This window comes from Mangifera indica, chromosome 14 (assembly GCF_011075055.1).
Source record: "Mangifera indica cultivar Alphonso chromosome 14, CATAS_Mindica_2.1, whole genome shotgun sequence".
Taxonomy (NCBI): domain Eukaryota; kingdom Viridiplantae; phylum Streptophyta; class Magnoliopsida; order Sapindales; family Anacardiaceae; genus Mangifera; species Mangifera indica.
This window is the reverse complement of record NC_058150.1, coordinates 2538085-2552590: the sequence shown is the minus strand read 5'-3', so window position 1 is coordinate 2552590 and position 14506 is coordinate 2538085. Positions and strand designations below refer to the sequence as shown.

Sequence of the window (14506 nt, the reverse complement as noted above, 5' to 3'; positions counted from 1 at the left end):
CAATTATGATACTAATGAACATGCAGCTACAGGCTTCACATCTGACACTTTCACACATTAATTGCCTGTATTTGGGATTACAAATCCTCACCTATAACTTATTAAAATTAAGAATTTTAAAGGTAAAATTATTATTTTATTTATAATATTAAAAATAAATTAAGATATAATCTATTTTTCTTTTTCTAAATTTTAAAAACTAAAAATTTTTTCTTAACCGAAATTTAAAAAAAAATGATAGTTTTTTCCTAAGGAATAGCTTTCAGATCCTTGATAGCATCTCTAATGTCATTGCTGATGGTCTCTCTCTCTCTCAGTTCCTATCCCTTCGACGATCTCTCTCTACTTATTTAAATATCCGATTGGCATGCAATAAAGTGTGAGAGACGAAGAGTCTTTCTAGACAAAGATGAGATCTTTGTCTTCGTCTCCTATGCTTCATTGAATGTTAATTAGGTGTTCAACTGAGTAAAGAGAGATCACCAGAAGAAAAGAAAGTTTTAGGAGAAAGAGGCTATCGATAATGACATCAGAGATGTTGTCAGAGATCTGGAAACTATATTCTAAGAGAAAATTATCATTTTTTAAAATTTGAGTTAGAAAAAAATTTTTAATTTTTAAAGTTTATGAGATAAAAAGAGATAAAATTTTAAAAAATTAGAGTTTTATTAATTTTAATTGTTTCTAAATAGATAAATAAAATTTTTAAAATTAAAGGGTAAGATTTAATATTAAAGGATTCGTTGAGAGAGAAATAGTCCCTTGGCCTTTAAATAATTTTTTTTAATGCATTTACCTTTCCAAGACACAGTAAATGCTCCTGGCAGCCTTCATTAAAAAGTGTGAGAAACAAATTAAATAAATATATCCACTTTCACTTTTTTTTTTTTTTAATGTGCTCTTAATTTTTTTATTATATTATATATTAAAATTTTAAATTTTTATTGTATATTAAATAATGTTTTATATTATATTATACTATTTTTAAATAATAAAATTTTTAATTAATATATGATTATTTTAAAATATCGTAATTATTTTTAAAAATTTAAATTTTTTATATATTTTTTATTATTTTATTATTTTTTTAAAATATATATTATATTATATTATATATTTATTATATCATATTAATTTAATATATTTTATGATATTTATTATTTTTTATCGGTTATTGAATGCAAACAATCACTTGTAGGAAGTGATATGTATGGCCCGGCGCCTAGGTCGGCGCATGCTCAACCTGTTAAATTTTTTTTTTAAAAAAGTGGCTCACTGTCGGTGGAAAGTCTACTTGAGCAAAAAATGTTTTAATTAAATGGCATAATAAATCATATTTTTATTTTATTTATTTTTTATATGGTTGTTTCAAACTATTTTATCAATAAATCATCTAACAAATAATTTAATTGATGATTATAAATTGAATCTAGAATATAAAATTAACTATATATAGATTTTTATATAATTTAAATAATAAATAAATAAATATATTATTTAGTATTAACCATATAATTTCAATAAAATGATAGCGAAACAAATTGGCTATAAAATATCAAAGATATTTTATATAAATAATAATATATTATTATATTATTAGATTTATTTAAATTATAAATAAATCATATTTAACATATGATAATATATCATTATTTATATATAAAATTATGAATATTATACATACATATAGCTTTATGATATAAATATCATTTCCCATTTTGCTTTAAAGAAGCAAAGTCAAGGGAGTAGACACTTTATAGTGATGTAAGACAAGAATTTAGATAACAAATTGAGTGGTATATAATATACAAGAGTCATGTTGTGTTTTCGAATTTCTATTTTTATCTACGTTTTCTTAAATATATTATTATTTTTCTAATTCAATCACTCAGTTATAAATTAAAAAGATTAAACGGTTAAGAATCCCATGTGAATTAAATCTTTCTTGTTCTTTCAATATATCTAAATTTGTATGCTTTTTAATCAATCTTTGTTTTTCTTTTGTTCTTTCTTGTTGTTTCTTACAGGATTTAGATGGAATTCTTTTGTTTTAGAGGAGGTTAAGTGGAAATTATTAGCTTCCTTGTGTTGTGTTTGTTCACTTGTTTAGAGTGAAATGAAAATGATAAAAGAAAAATATTGAAAAGTAAATTATTTAGCATTTAAATATAATTTATTTATATTTAAAAAATAGATAAATCAAAATTTTAATTTTTAAATATAAGAGATTTAAATTATTAATCTCATATTTAAAATCTTACCTTTTTTTTTTAATAATAGTATTATTAATAAAATTATATGAATAATCTTATATCTAAATAATATTTTATTTTATTTTTAATTTTTAATTATTTAATTACTTAATGATTTGTATGGGTTGAGACTATTCATAGTATTATATATCAAAAATAAGCCGGCAATCCTCCCTCTCTTGTTGGATTTATTGTTTGGATTTGTTGTTTATTATTATTATTATTATTATTATTATTATTATTATTATTATTATTTCACCACCAACTCCAGAGTGGTAACTTGCACTGCACCACAAAAAGGGATTTCCATACTTGTTTATTTTCATGCATATACAAATACAAAAAAAAAATAAAAAAAAAAAATAATAATAATAAACCATAAAAAATAAACATATTCCACGCATCAAATCTCTATATAAGCCTCCTTGCTTCTGCAACTCTCATCCATCCTACCAAAACAACAAAAACATCCAAAAGAAACAATGGGGAAGAGCACGGTTCTCGTTGTTGGGGGCACTGGTTATATCGGGAAGAGAATTGTGAAGGCAAGTTTAGCGCAGGGACATACAACTTACGTTCTTCAGAGGCCGGAGATCGGCCTCGATATCGACAAGTTTCAAATGCTTTTGTCGTTCAAGAAGCAAGGGGCTCGCCTGATCGAGGGCTCGTTTTCGGATCTTGGCAGCCTCGTTGAAGCTGTTAAACAGGTTGACGTAGTGATTTGCACCATGTCTGGTGTTCATTTTAGGAGCCACAACATTCTGCTGCAGCTGAAACTTGTCGAGGCTATCAAAGAAGCAGGAAACGTTAAGGTATTATTTATTTATTTATTTATCTATCTTATTTTACTTTTCTTTTGTCGGTCAATTTATGATATATCAAAGCTGGAATAGTAGATATAGTATATTGTTAAGAGCTTCTGTTTAACTGACATAATCATAGAATCCCACCAGTATAATAAGCTACTTATTTTTCAAACTCTAAAAGCAAATAAAATGAAAAAATATATAAAAGAGTAATTTCATGAGTACACATTTTGGATATACAGATGATGTGTTATCATGCAATTAAGTGTTATTTTATTTTTAATTCAAAATTATCTAATAATATAATGATATTTTATTTATATATCCAAATTATGTATAGAAAATATATAAACATATTTTTATTGGTTATTAAATGTTACTCTTTTAATGCATAATTGGGTTAGTTAGGACATGTTTATACATTGATAAAAAGGCAAAATTCCCTTAAATTTTATCTAAATGTAAAGATTTCCTAATATCTTATTAAAAAAGAAAGTGAAGAAAAAGAAAATTAAAGAGCAATACTATGTTTATACATTTTTTTATAATAATTTATGTATATAAATTATATATTGTAATATGATTAAATGTTATTTTATTTTTAATTTAAAATCACTCAATCATATGATGATATATATTTATATATTTAAATTATTTAAATTATGTATAATATATATATATATATATATAGTTTTATTAAAAATGAAAACTTGAATTTTATATGTTTTCAAAATCTAATTTTACAAAAGAGAAATTAACATATAAAATATTAGAACTTGTAAAGAGGAGTTTTTGGATTTAAAAAAAAATCTAATTTCGCAATATAAATAACAGCACATCCTCTCAATTTTTTAAACTTATTCATAACCTAAAATTAATATGCGCACACTATATATTATTTTATTTTCAATAATTAAATTCATTAGTCGGTCGGTCACATGTCCTTTGAAATATATAAAAATAAAAAAATTATAAATTATGGTATCTTAATTCTTATGACAATCATGTCACGCATTATATATATATATATATATATATATATATATATATATATATATATATATATATATATATATATATATATATATTTATTTATTTATTTATTTATAACGTACTATAAAATAAATATAGACAGAGACCCAAGATTTTGGCGAGGATATCATTTCCTGGGATGTGCACTGAGAATCGGATTAGTGAAGTCAACAATGGTAATTAATTATCATATTAGAAATTTAGTCCTTACTAATAATTTATATTTTTAATTTATTAATTATATTTACAACCAAATCGTCACTTCATTTGACAAAGAGACTTCTTGGACTAGTTTAACTCAAAGTTTTATGTGAGGTTGGTGAAATGTCGAATGTCTACAGATTAAAACGTCATCGTTTTCAATCGAGATAGGTGGTAACGTTTTTGCTTATTCGTGAAAGAAATCAATTTTGACTGACTTGGTCAACCTTCATCAGCTCACGTGTTTTGTGAGGGTTGGTGACCCCACTTTCAGAAAAATTTAATTAATTTTCTTGGTTTTTTTTTTTTTTGGGTGCATCAACCATTTTGTTGGGTAGGTTTACTAGTATTTCTAGATTTATTCTCCTCCAACTACATTTGTCAACTACTTCAAAAACTAGAATCAGATTTATAAGGCCAAAATCTATTCTAACCTATGTTTATTTTGATCATTAAAATTATTTACTAATCAATTTTAAATATCTATTATGATATTTAAATGATATATTATCATATAATTAAATAATTTTAAATTAAATATAAAACAATATTAAATTATATAATAATATATTATTTGAATACTCAAAATTAGGTATATATAATAATGTTTTTATTCTATATGAAATATTAGACTCTATAGTAATGCAATTTACTGGCATAAAAATGAAAATCCCAACGGATGATTTTTTTTTTGGTAGCGTTTCTTGCCATCAGAATTTGGAATGGATCCAGCACGGATGGTAAATGCAATGGAACCGGGAAGAGTGACATTTGATGAGAAAATGGTAGTGAGAAAGGCCATAGAAGAAGCTAAAATCCCCTTCACTTATGTTTCTGCAAATTGTTTTGCTGGTTACTTCGCCGGAAACCTTTCTCAACTTGGCACAGTCGTCCCCCCAAAGGGAAAGGTCTTCATATATGGGGATGGCAATAGCAAAGGTACATTTAAAAAAAATAAAAATGAATGACCTCTAATTTATGTCAACATTCTAATGCAGAAATTTGTATGCAGTCGTATTCATGGACGAAGATGATATAGCAACATATACGATCAAGACAATAGATGATCCTTGTACACTAAATAAAACAGTGTACCTGAGGCCAGCAGAGAACATTCTTTCCCAGAGACAATTAGTTGAGATGTGGGAAAAGCTGAGCAGGAAGAAACTAGAGAAAGTCCATATTTCCGAAGAAGACTTCCTGGCCTCCATGAAAGGTACAAATTAATTAAGCTGTCAAGAATGACCTAATTGATGGCTTTTGACCTGTTTAATTCAACCATTTCTTTCTTTGAATGCAGATATGGACTACGCAGGCCAAGTTGGAGTAGGGCATTTCTACCATATTTTCTATGAAGGTTGTTTAACAAACTTTGAAATTGGTGAAGGCCAGGAAGAAGCTTCAAAGCTTTATCCTGAGGTGAAATATACCAGGATGGATGACTACTTGAAGCAATATATGTGAAGATTTCTTTCATATCTAAAGCCAGCAGTTCATAAAGTGAGCAAATTATAAGTAATAAATTGGTTCCTCAGTATTAATTTTTTTCAGACTACGATACAAATACTGTATACTGGGAATGCCACAATGTATTGCTGTATAAATTATCAAATACATGCAGGTGATTGGTGAATCGATTAAATATACTAAATAAATATTCGATTAGTACGGGTTTCAACAATGGATAGCTTGCAATTTTCTCAACCTTACATCAATTTTTTTTTCTCTGGAACCCTAACCTAATCATCAATGAAACAAGTATCCTTAAAATAAGGATTAAAAATCTCCCTCTAAAATATTGCAGTATAAAGAAAATTGTTCTAAGCTCTACCCTCCATAAATGTTTCAGTTGATTTTATGCGATGCTAAGAAAATAATTAGGATTTGTTCAGGGAATGAGAAAATTGAATGCTAATCAGTCCGGTGAAATAGAGACTTGCCTAGTTGAAGGTTAGTTGAATGGGAAAACTTGGGGGGCAGGGCCATCAATGGATCATCACTACTCAGTTTTTGAACTGCTTGTCCAAGAGCATATCCTAAGGCTCGAGACACAGAAACAGAAACTGCATTTCCAATCTGGGCATATCTGCACGATTTAATAAACATATAAACAAGAAAACTCAATTAAGAAGATTTCAGAGTCTCTAGTGTGTGACTCTGGTCCCCCGCATATTCCCGATTTTAATTTCAGTAGCAAAGAAACATACCTCTCCTTGACGGTTCCACAGAATCTATAATAATCTGGAAACCCTTGCAACCTAGCGCATTCCCGTACAGTGAGAACTCGATCTTGCTCTGGATGTATCACTGGCTACAAAAATTTAATTGCTCAATTAAATCCCGGACATGTGAGCCTGTTACTAAACAAAAGAACAATTAAAAAAAAAAGCACTAGAGCAAGAGGAGACCATGCTGTGAAGATTTGGGAAAGTCACTAAAGTTGGAACATTCTCGTCCCACCATAACCTAGCAAATGGTCTGCACATATAGCATCAAAAAATTAGGAGGGTAATGACAAAATTTAACAGGGCTGCATGAAGAAACATCTCACCTTTTGGACTTTCCTTGTTCAAAAGTGAAGGCATAATCTGGTACCTATAAGAACATAAACCAGATTATGTAATTATTAACAATTTCACTTTTTCTGGACGCTATTCCATTCTTGTAGAAAGCAAGATGAGAATTTTCATATTTTACAATGGCAATGGTGCAACTCCATTTGATTACTATGCTCAATTTCAGATCATTTTGCTTCATGTCTTCCATATTCCACATCTTTCATATCAAAATCTTGTTTGTAAATTTAACCGCTCATTTCAAGCCAGGCATGGCAACCTTTTGCCAAAACAAAAAAACAATGATAGGAAGGAAAAACCTCTAGATCAAGGGTAGACCATAATAAAACTTCAGAAACTTTTAAATGCTCTAGATTTGTCCAAGTTCAATTGTTTTTTAAAACCATCAACATTTTCCACCATATTCTAGAGCCTATTATGAACTTTCACAATATGTTGACAGTGAAGTTCACTCTTGCTTCTTTTGATCATTTTGTTATGTGATGGGTCCATACATATTTTATTATTCATCTTTGAGTTGCATTTTCTAGTTGAGTAACACAAAAATGATATAATCATTCGATTTATGAAATAACTCTTTTAGTAGAAGCCCCTAAAATATTAATAATAATAATAACGATTAATACTATTCCAGTAGAAAATAGTGACAAGCATCTCACCATTGGTTTTCCAGACGGTAACAACATTTGTTCTCCATTTGGATCTCGCCTAGCCACATTGTCAGCTCCTACAACCACACCAGGGAGGTCCCGGAAATTTGCTCCCTATAAAGTTGGTAAAATAAAAGTATCAGCAGATGTCAAAAGCATAATGTATTCTTGAAAAAACATTAAAATTTATCTAACCTTCCTTTTTGGGATTTGGCAAACCCGGATATAATCATCCTCAGACAATTGGTAAGGCCGATGATCATATAATTTGCATTTTTTACTTGAACTATCATTGAGTGCAAAACCCATCATCTCTAAAATTAAGGACAAGTAAAAACACAAGGTCAATAATTAGTTACATTACCCTGTCTTGGTCATATATATTACAAACACATTAACAAGTCAAGATCAAATAAATTTTCAAATTACAGAGAAAAGATTGGTGTGCAAAAAAAGTAAAAGACTTCCACAAACGTATAATAACCTCATATATAACCAATAGTAAATGACCTTATTAAAATGCCCTTACATCATATTAATGCAAGAAAGCTTATTATAGAAAATTGAACAATCTAAACGCAAAGTTCTACACTAGAACTTCAAACTGCAATTATGAATATAAGACCAAAACTTAGATTCATTTTACCAGATTTCCTTGACCTTATAAACCTTTGAAACTCTGTTTCTGGAGGCTTTTCATATAACATTTCCTCCCGAGCTTCATGGCTTTCTACCTATTTGTAGAATATCATTTAAATAAAAATTTGAAACACTGTTTAATTGTATTAAAGCTGGAAATCATCAAATGAAATGCAATGGCTTACAGCTGGAAGATCAGAAATAGCATCTTGAAGAACAATGGGTTTTTCGAGTTCACGAGGTTGGTCTTCGTCATAAGCAACAGTATTACGCTGTAACAGGAGATCAAATTAATTCTTTGGGCAGAGCACCAAAACTTAACAAAAAGAAAAATCAATACCTCAAACTCAGGTGGAGGCCAATATCTGACAATGACATCATGAGTAGGAAGTGGAAATTGGGGTAGTTTCTAGCAACAAAAGAACAAGGGTTAAAAGCTTGTTTGACAATCATGCAAGTTGAAGTCACCAATTCAGCCTAACAAAGCATTTCATGTGAGCGGTAAATAATCTGAATGGTACTTCAATTCATCTTTTTGCCAATGAAGATAGGGGATCACTTTAACACTGATTAAACAGATCTTATTGGTTTATATCCAAGGTTGGGTACACAAAAAGTCAAATGACCCAAAGAAATCTCATCATATTCGTTAAGTCCAAAAAATTAAAACTCACCTCAGTAGGATGTGCTCCCCACAAGAAAACACGCAATCGGAATTGTGGGAGACCATAACAGCCAGCTGCAATGATACCAAGCCTTGCTTGGTACTTCAAATGTACCAATCGACTTAAAGCATATCTTCCAAGAGAAGCCTTATCAAATCTCAGAATGTCCACCACATTCTCCATCAGCACAAATTTAGGCTTTAAGAATTCAACTATGTCCATAAAGACTACTATTTGACGATTTCTTTCATCATCCAATGGGGAATCAACGTTTCTATATCGATTATAGCCACTAATTCCTTGGCACGGAGGGCCCCCACAAATAACATCAACATCACCCTGGAGTGTATTGAATCATTAGGATTTGACAGTTTGACACAAGTTACAAGTTTATGGTACTAATCATCTAGTGCTAATTGTTGATGAAAGAGAACTTACAGGAAGTGGCAAGATCTTAGATTTGAACCCCTTTATTACAAAATCCCGCACCCTTTCTTGGCAATTACTGAGGAAATATTACACGAGTAATTAACAACCAACTCAAAAAGTAATCAAAAATAAATTCAAGAATACCTTAACCCTTCAACTGGTTCCCATGTATCTTCACTTGTACCATACCCCTTCCAATGCACCTAACGAAATAGCTATGAGTAGAAAATCATCTTCATCAAACTACAATGTCAAAAAAAAATTCACGAATGCGTATTAAACAATACCACAGGCAACCATGAAACGAAAGCAAAACATAATCATAGCAAAGTAGCACTTTCTGAAGTACCTTAAATTTTAGTCCACGCTTGCCTCTCTTGTTAGGATCACCATAACAAATATCAACGATACTAGCAACTTCAAATTCACCTGCGGCGGTACCAGCACCAGTTGAAAAACTTACATCCTTGGTTACTAACTTTGAGGCCTTTGTGCGCGATGGACGTGCTTTTTCTTTAATATTTATTGCATACCGTTTGCATAACTTTTGCCATCCCTTCAATAGTTCAAGAAAATCCTCAGTAGCTTCATTCCTAACCTGCACCAAAAAAAAAAGAAAAAGTGATATGTCATAATATCTTTCAGGTCTTGTGGATGCTTTGGTAGAACCAAGTTTGCAGCCTCACTTGTGTCTCTGGATGATTCAACTTCAAGCTTTCACAAGCAGACTTGTCAATATCAACAGACCATCTCTGCATAATACAAGAGAGATGACATATAAATCTATGGTTCAGTTTTATAAGGTAAGTGACTTATGAATTATGATTTTAGTAAAAAGAAAATTTCATATTAATGAAAGTACCGTCACAAGATCAACGCAAGAAAGTTTGGCTCCCATGCATAATCCAGTTGACATTCCTCCACAGCCAGAATAAAGATCTAATAGCACCAACTTGACTTTGGAAGTTTCAAATCTGGGCATAATTTCCAAGGATGTCACAGTGGCTGCTTTAGGAACAGTCTTGGTAAGAGGGGTTAATGCTAAAACAGGAACCTTGGAAGAATTATCTGAAGCAATACATTACATTAGATATAGTTGAGCAAATTATAGTTATACATCAATAAAGAAATTTAAATAAGGGAAGTATCAATTTGTTATACAAAATTAATATCTATTGTGGCAATTGATCAGATTTACTAATGGCCAATCAGATTTATTGGATCATAGGAAGAACAGAGATAAATATAGGGACAAGACAATATTTTGCCAAACAATTAGACTAAAATAAAAAATTACAGTGAAATGTTACTATCTTTTTAATGAGCAAATTAATATTCAATTAAGACAGCTTTAAGTTCTCTTTAATAACATCAAAAACTGGTGTCGCTTTGATACCTGCCATGGTACCAGTAGTTGAATATAGGCCAGAAATAATACTAGACCCATATCAGATCATTACTTAAAATTGTTGGTGATCATGGTTTGATTAAATTACTTCAATAAGCCCCACCACTTACCATTTTGAAAACTTCGAAAAGTTGAATACTCCACACAGTACTCCATGTCAAAGTAGAAGTCAGAAGATGAAGAGCAGTTTGATTTCAAACCAAACTGTGTGAGAAATAAAAAATAAAAACAAATTAATTATTGATATAAAATAGACAGAGTTTTGGTTAGGCATGTTAAATCAGACTGGAACTTACCCTAGGTGGTTTTTGTGTGACATTAACTTTTGAAATAATGCAATCTACCGGATTATCATTCATTACAGTAGAATAGAATAAGCGTTTTCCATTATGAAAGGCAGCAATGTCTTGCATAACCTGAAAAACAAACATAAATCAGAAGCACCAAATAATGTTAGATATGTATGCCATGAGCAAGAAATAACCCATTTTAGTAACACACCGTATCTTCAGCTTTATAGAACCATTGGACTCGGAAGTACTCTTCTCCATCTGTTGTCTTGAAAAACTCTAAGATTCTGCCAACATGTTTTTGAGCTCCCTCACCCTGCAAAAATTGAATACCATGTAAATATACCTTGACTCTCTAGCCAAATTATTGTCTTTTTGGAGTCAAATGTAGTATACCCAGAGTCCAATCTCTGAAAAGCCCTACTCTGTTATATATTATCATTCCAACTCGACATAAAAGAATTCAAAGAAACAAAAGTTGTAATTTATGAATCATACTTAAAATATGATCTCATTCATTTTGATAACTTTGATACTCTCAAATTACTGTATATATTTTTTTCTCATTACAAATAGAAAAATTTTGCCAAATCACATGCCATATCATTTTATTGATCCCATTACATAGTGAAATGATATAAAGTAAAGTAGCACCATACTGAAACACATATAGGGAAAAAGAAATAGTAACAATGCATCAAAATGGAATGAGAAAATTGCACCAATTGGCCTGTTATCGTTTTGTAATTCAAAAAATATCATCAATATACCTTTATATATGCACAATCTCCAAGACAAAAAATGCAATCACCAATACGAGCTTCAGCATAATGACATTCCACATTGGATATTATCTTGTCTTCATCATCATCACTACAAAATGTATACTCAAATTTGAAACACAAATAACCTCTAAATGACAGGAGACAATAAGAACCAGAAAAAGAGACAGGCTTGCAAATTATTACTTACTCTGATACGCAGCCTTTTGCCTTCAATCTCTGACTCTGCAAACTCCAAAACATCCCCAACCAATGTCAGATTGTGTATTGAACAAAGCATGAAATTTTCTTTTCTCTTTCCACTTTTAATATGATACATAATTCCAACCATGTTGCATCAAGACTATTTTGGAACCAAACAAGACACTTAATATAATCCTCTGTAAGGACTTATATATGCAACCAAAGCCACTTAGTAAACTCACAAGGTGTAAGTAACATTTGCTCTATTCAATGATAAAATGAAAAAACTATAAGATCACACTATTTGAATGAATGCACAGGCTATGAGAAGACAAGAAATCCTTGCAAGATAGAATTAAGAATCAAAATTAAACAAATCACTATTGATATAGAAAATTGCAAGAAATTCTATAACAAGTAATCCCCATAACTCATGAAGATAAAGACTCTAAATCCAAGGAAGAGCATCCCACCAATAAATATCTGAACAAGTTAATCCCAAGTTCACCAGAGTCAACCATTGCATTGCCTTCCCTGTAAATATGGGGAATCACAAATCAATGCTAAAAGGGAATCACACTCTAGTCAAAGCTTTGGTCATTTGATGGAGACCTCACAAACTTTAGAAATGAACATATTCAATGTATAAATAGATCAATGATCTTTTTTACTCTCTCATATCCTCAAAGACTTTGTTAAAATAAAAACAAGCTTGGCAGAATTTTGGGGTTCAAACTTCAAACAAGAGCTCTGACCAGCTATATTCAAATATCACATTGAAACACCATTCATGTGAAGGTTAATTTGTAAAGATGAAAAATAAAGAAACCAACAATAGTGTTGGAACATTGACATAAATCATTTTGAGGTTCAGTTGCCAAACACAATGAACCTCAAAACAAAAAGAAAAAACAAAAACAAACTGAACTTGTCATTGAGAAAGCAAAAATTTTCCAACTCTACTTGACCAAAATACTATAATTTAGGTTGAAATTTCTCTATATTTTCTTTAGTCGATTCTTTTATAGTCCTTGCATATGGTGAGAGGTGTAAATAAAAATAAATTAATTTTCCATCCCACAATGATTAAATATTATAACTTCCCTAAATTAAACATTTTCTTAGATTTCATGCAGCTCTAGTTTTTGCACACAACGTTTTATTCATGGGCAATATAAATTAGATGTTGATGGATTAGGTAAGCTTTTTATTTATTTGCATATAAAAATCAAGGGATTGTCAATAATATAAATGCTCCTATCGCATCATTTTTTTGTAAATATTTCATACTTACATACGAAAAAGCTAAAGGTGATAGGCAAGAGCCAGTAATAGTTGTTGCTATTTTCCTACTAAAGAAAGGAAACATCCTGCATTTGTACAAAAACATACACTGTATTTTACCTGAGTCAACTGAAGTCAAATAAAAGAGTAGTAGGTATATTACCTTCAATTCATAACGCCAACGCCATCTTTCTTGAGCTTCATCGGCAGGTATTGGATCTCCAATCAAGTAAGAATGATTCTTGTGTTTCTTAGCAGAAGTGGAGGGCTCACTCTTCTTCTAGATAAATGAAAAAAATAAATAAAACAGGTAAGTAAACTCCTAAATTTTCTTAAAAAAGAATATATGCCATAAAGCAAAGCATTGTCAACTATAATTATGATAGATAATCAGCGAGTCTACAGACTATAATAAGTGAAACTCACTACTTGTATGATTATATCTTCAAATTAGTTTCCTTCTTACTCTTTTCATGTTAAAACTTCAAAAGCCGCAAAAATAAGGTAAAATTACTACATTCACTCAAAAACATCAAAACCGAAAATATAAACCTATAGAAAGGAAAAAAAACAGAAACAGTGGCTTACCTTGACGGTAGCTTTATTCGATTGGCCATTGGCAGCAGATCTCAGCAGCCTTTTAGGACTTTTATCATTAAAATTTTTGAAATCAAGACCACATTGTTTATTTTTCCCGTTCAAAACGACTCCCGCTCTGGCAAATCGCGGTGACCGTCTAACACAATAATCAGAACTCGGAGTATAAGTGAATCGCGGAGATCTTCTTACAATCTTTCTTTCACTACACACTTGCAACGACATTGCTTCTTGCTGGCCAAGCACCGCAAGGGATAAAGATTTCGAATCTGAATTTGAATTTGAAATTGTTCGCGAATTCATGCCGACTGCGTCGATGATTCCGAAGAATTTGTGTGGACTTATTGAATAAAAAAAGAATGGGATTTTGAAATGGAAACTTTCCACTCTCCCACTGGGCTGTGAAAAGCGAAGAGCATTTATGGGAAAAGGGCAGTGAATAAGTGACGTGGCATTATTAATGAAGATTTGAAAATTGATAGTTCAATAACTAATTCAAACAGAAAATTGCCTTTTTTAATATTAAAAAAAGTAATTACTTGAAGTGGTTGAATCGAGGTGATGAGTAGGAGGAGATTGACGTTACAACTTACATGGGCGTAGTAATTAAACTCAAGTATAAATACAAAAAATGCTTTCATCTAATGTTTTTAATTAAATAAAAAACACAATTTAAAAATCTCGTTTTCACTCACTCACGTTCTAATTTTTA

General features: G+C 30.4%; 2 protein-coding genes across 3 annotated transcripts; one reads left to right on the top strand and one right to left on the bottom strand.

Moving 5' to 3' along the window:
• Nucleotides 1-2682: 2682 nt before the first annotated feature.
• On the top strand, nt 2683-5972 carry LOC123196855 (isoflavone reductase homolog). Its single transcript, XM_044610998.1, has 4 exons — nt 2683-3064; nt 4990-5230; nt 5304-5507; nt 5592-5972. The coding sequence occupies exons 1-4, from the start codon at nt 2735-2737 to the stop codon at nt 5753-5755; spliced, it is 939 nt and encodes a 312-aa protein (XP_044466933.1). The 5' UTR covers nt 2683-2734; the 3' UTR covers nt 5756-5972.
• On the bottom strand, nt 5914-14199 carry LOC123196854 (DNA (cytosine-5)-methyltransferase CMT2-like). Of its 2 annotated transcripts, XM_044610995.1 has the most exons (22): nt 13786-14196; nt 13361-13477; nt 11921-11955; nt 11719-11821; nt 11160-11264; nt 10955-11074; nt 10769-10862; nt 10113-10318; nt 9937-10002; nt 9600-9848; nt 9395-9453; nt 9260-9326; nt 8831-9160; nt 8497-8565; nt 8342-8428; nt 8164-8251; nt 7713-7831; nt 7527-7631; nt 6843-6886; nt 6700-6769; nt 6499-6602; nt 5914-6377 (listed from the first exon to the last, which is right to left on the bottom strand). In XM_044610995.1, exons 1-22 carry the CDS (start codon nt 14095-14097, stop codon nt 6203-6205), a joined length of 2724 nt encoding a protein of 907 aa, XP_044466930.1. In that variant the 5' UTR covers nt 14098-14196; the 3' UTR covers nt 5914-6202. The 2 variants fall into 2 exon arrangements, with proteins under 2 accessions (XP_044466930.1, XP_044466931.1); XM_044610996.1 differs by lacking the exon at nt 5914-6377 and having other exon boundaries at nt 6499-6598; nt 13786-14199.
• Between the last annotated feature and the right edge of the window lie 307 nt (nt 14200-14506).

Bases quoted from the DNA above. Each gene is read 5' to 3' on its own strand.
- LOC123196855 (XM_044610998.1), top strand. From the start codon at position 2,735: ATGGGGAAGAGCACGGTTCTCGTTGTTGGGGGCACTGGTTATATCGGG. The intron at 3,065-4,989 runs GTATTATTTATT...TTTTTTTGGTAG, and splicing joins AAGAAGCAGGAAACGTTAAG to CGTTTCTTGCCATCAGAATT. The intron at 5,231-5,303 runs GTACATTTAAAA...ATTTGTATGCAG, and splicing joins TGGGGATGGCAATAGCAAAG to TCGTATTCATGGACGAAGAT.
- LOC123196854 (XM_044610995.1), bottom strand. From the start codon at position 14,097: ATGAATTCGCGAACAATTTCAAATTCAAATTCAGATTCGAAATCTTTA. The intron at 9,454-9,599 runs GTACTTCAGAAA...CTATTTCGTTAG, and splicing joins AGCGTGGACTAAAATTTAAG to GTGCATTGGAAGGGGTATGG. The intron at 6,378-6,498 runs GTATGTTTCTTT...TAAATCGTGCAG, and splicing joins TGTGGAACCGTCAAGGAGAG to ATATGCCCAGATTGGAAATG.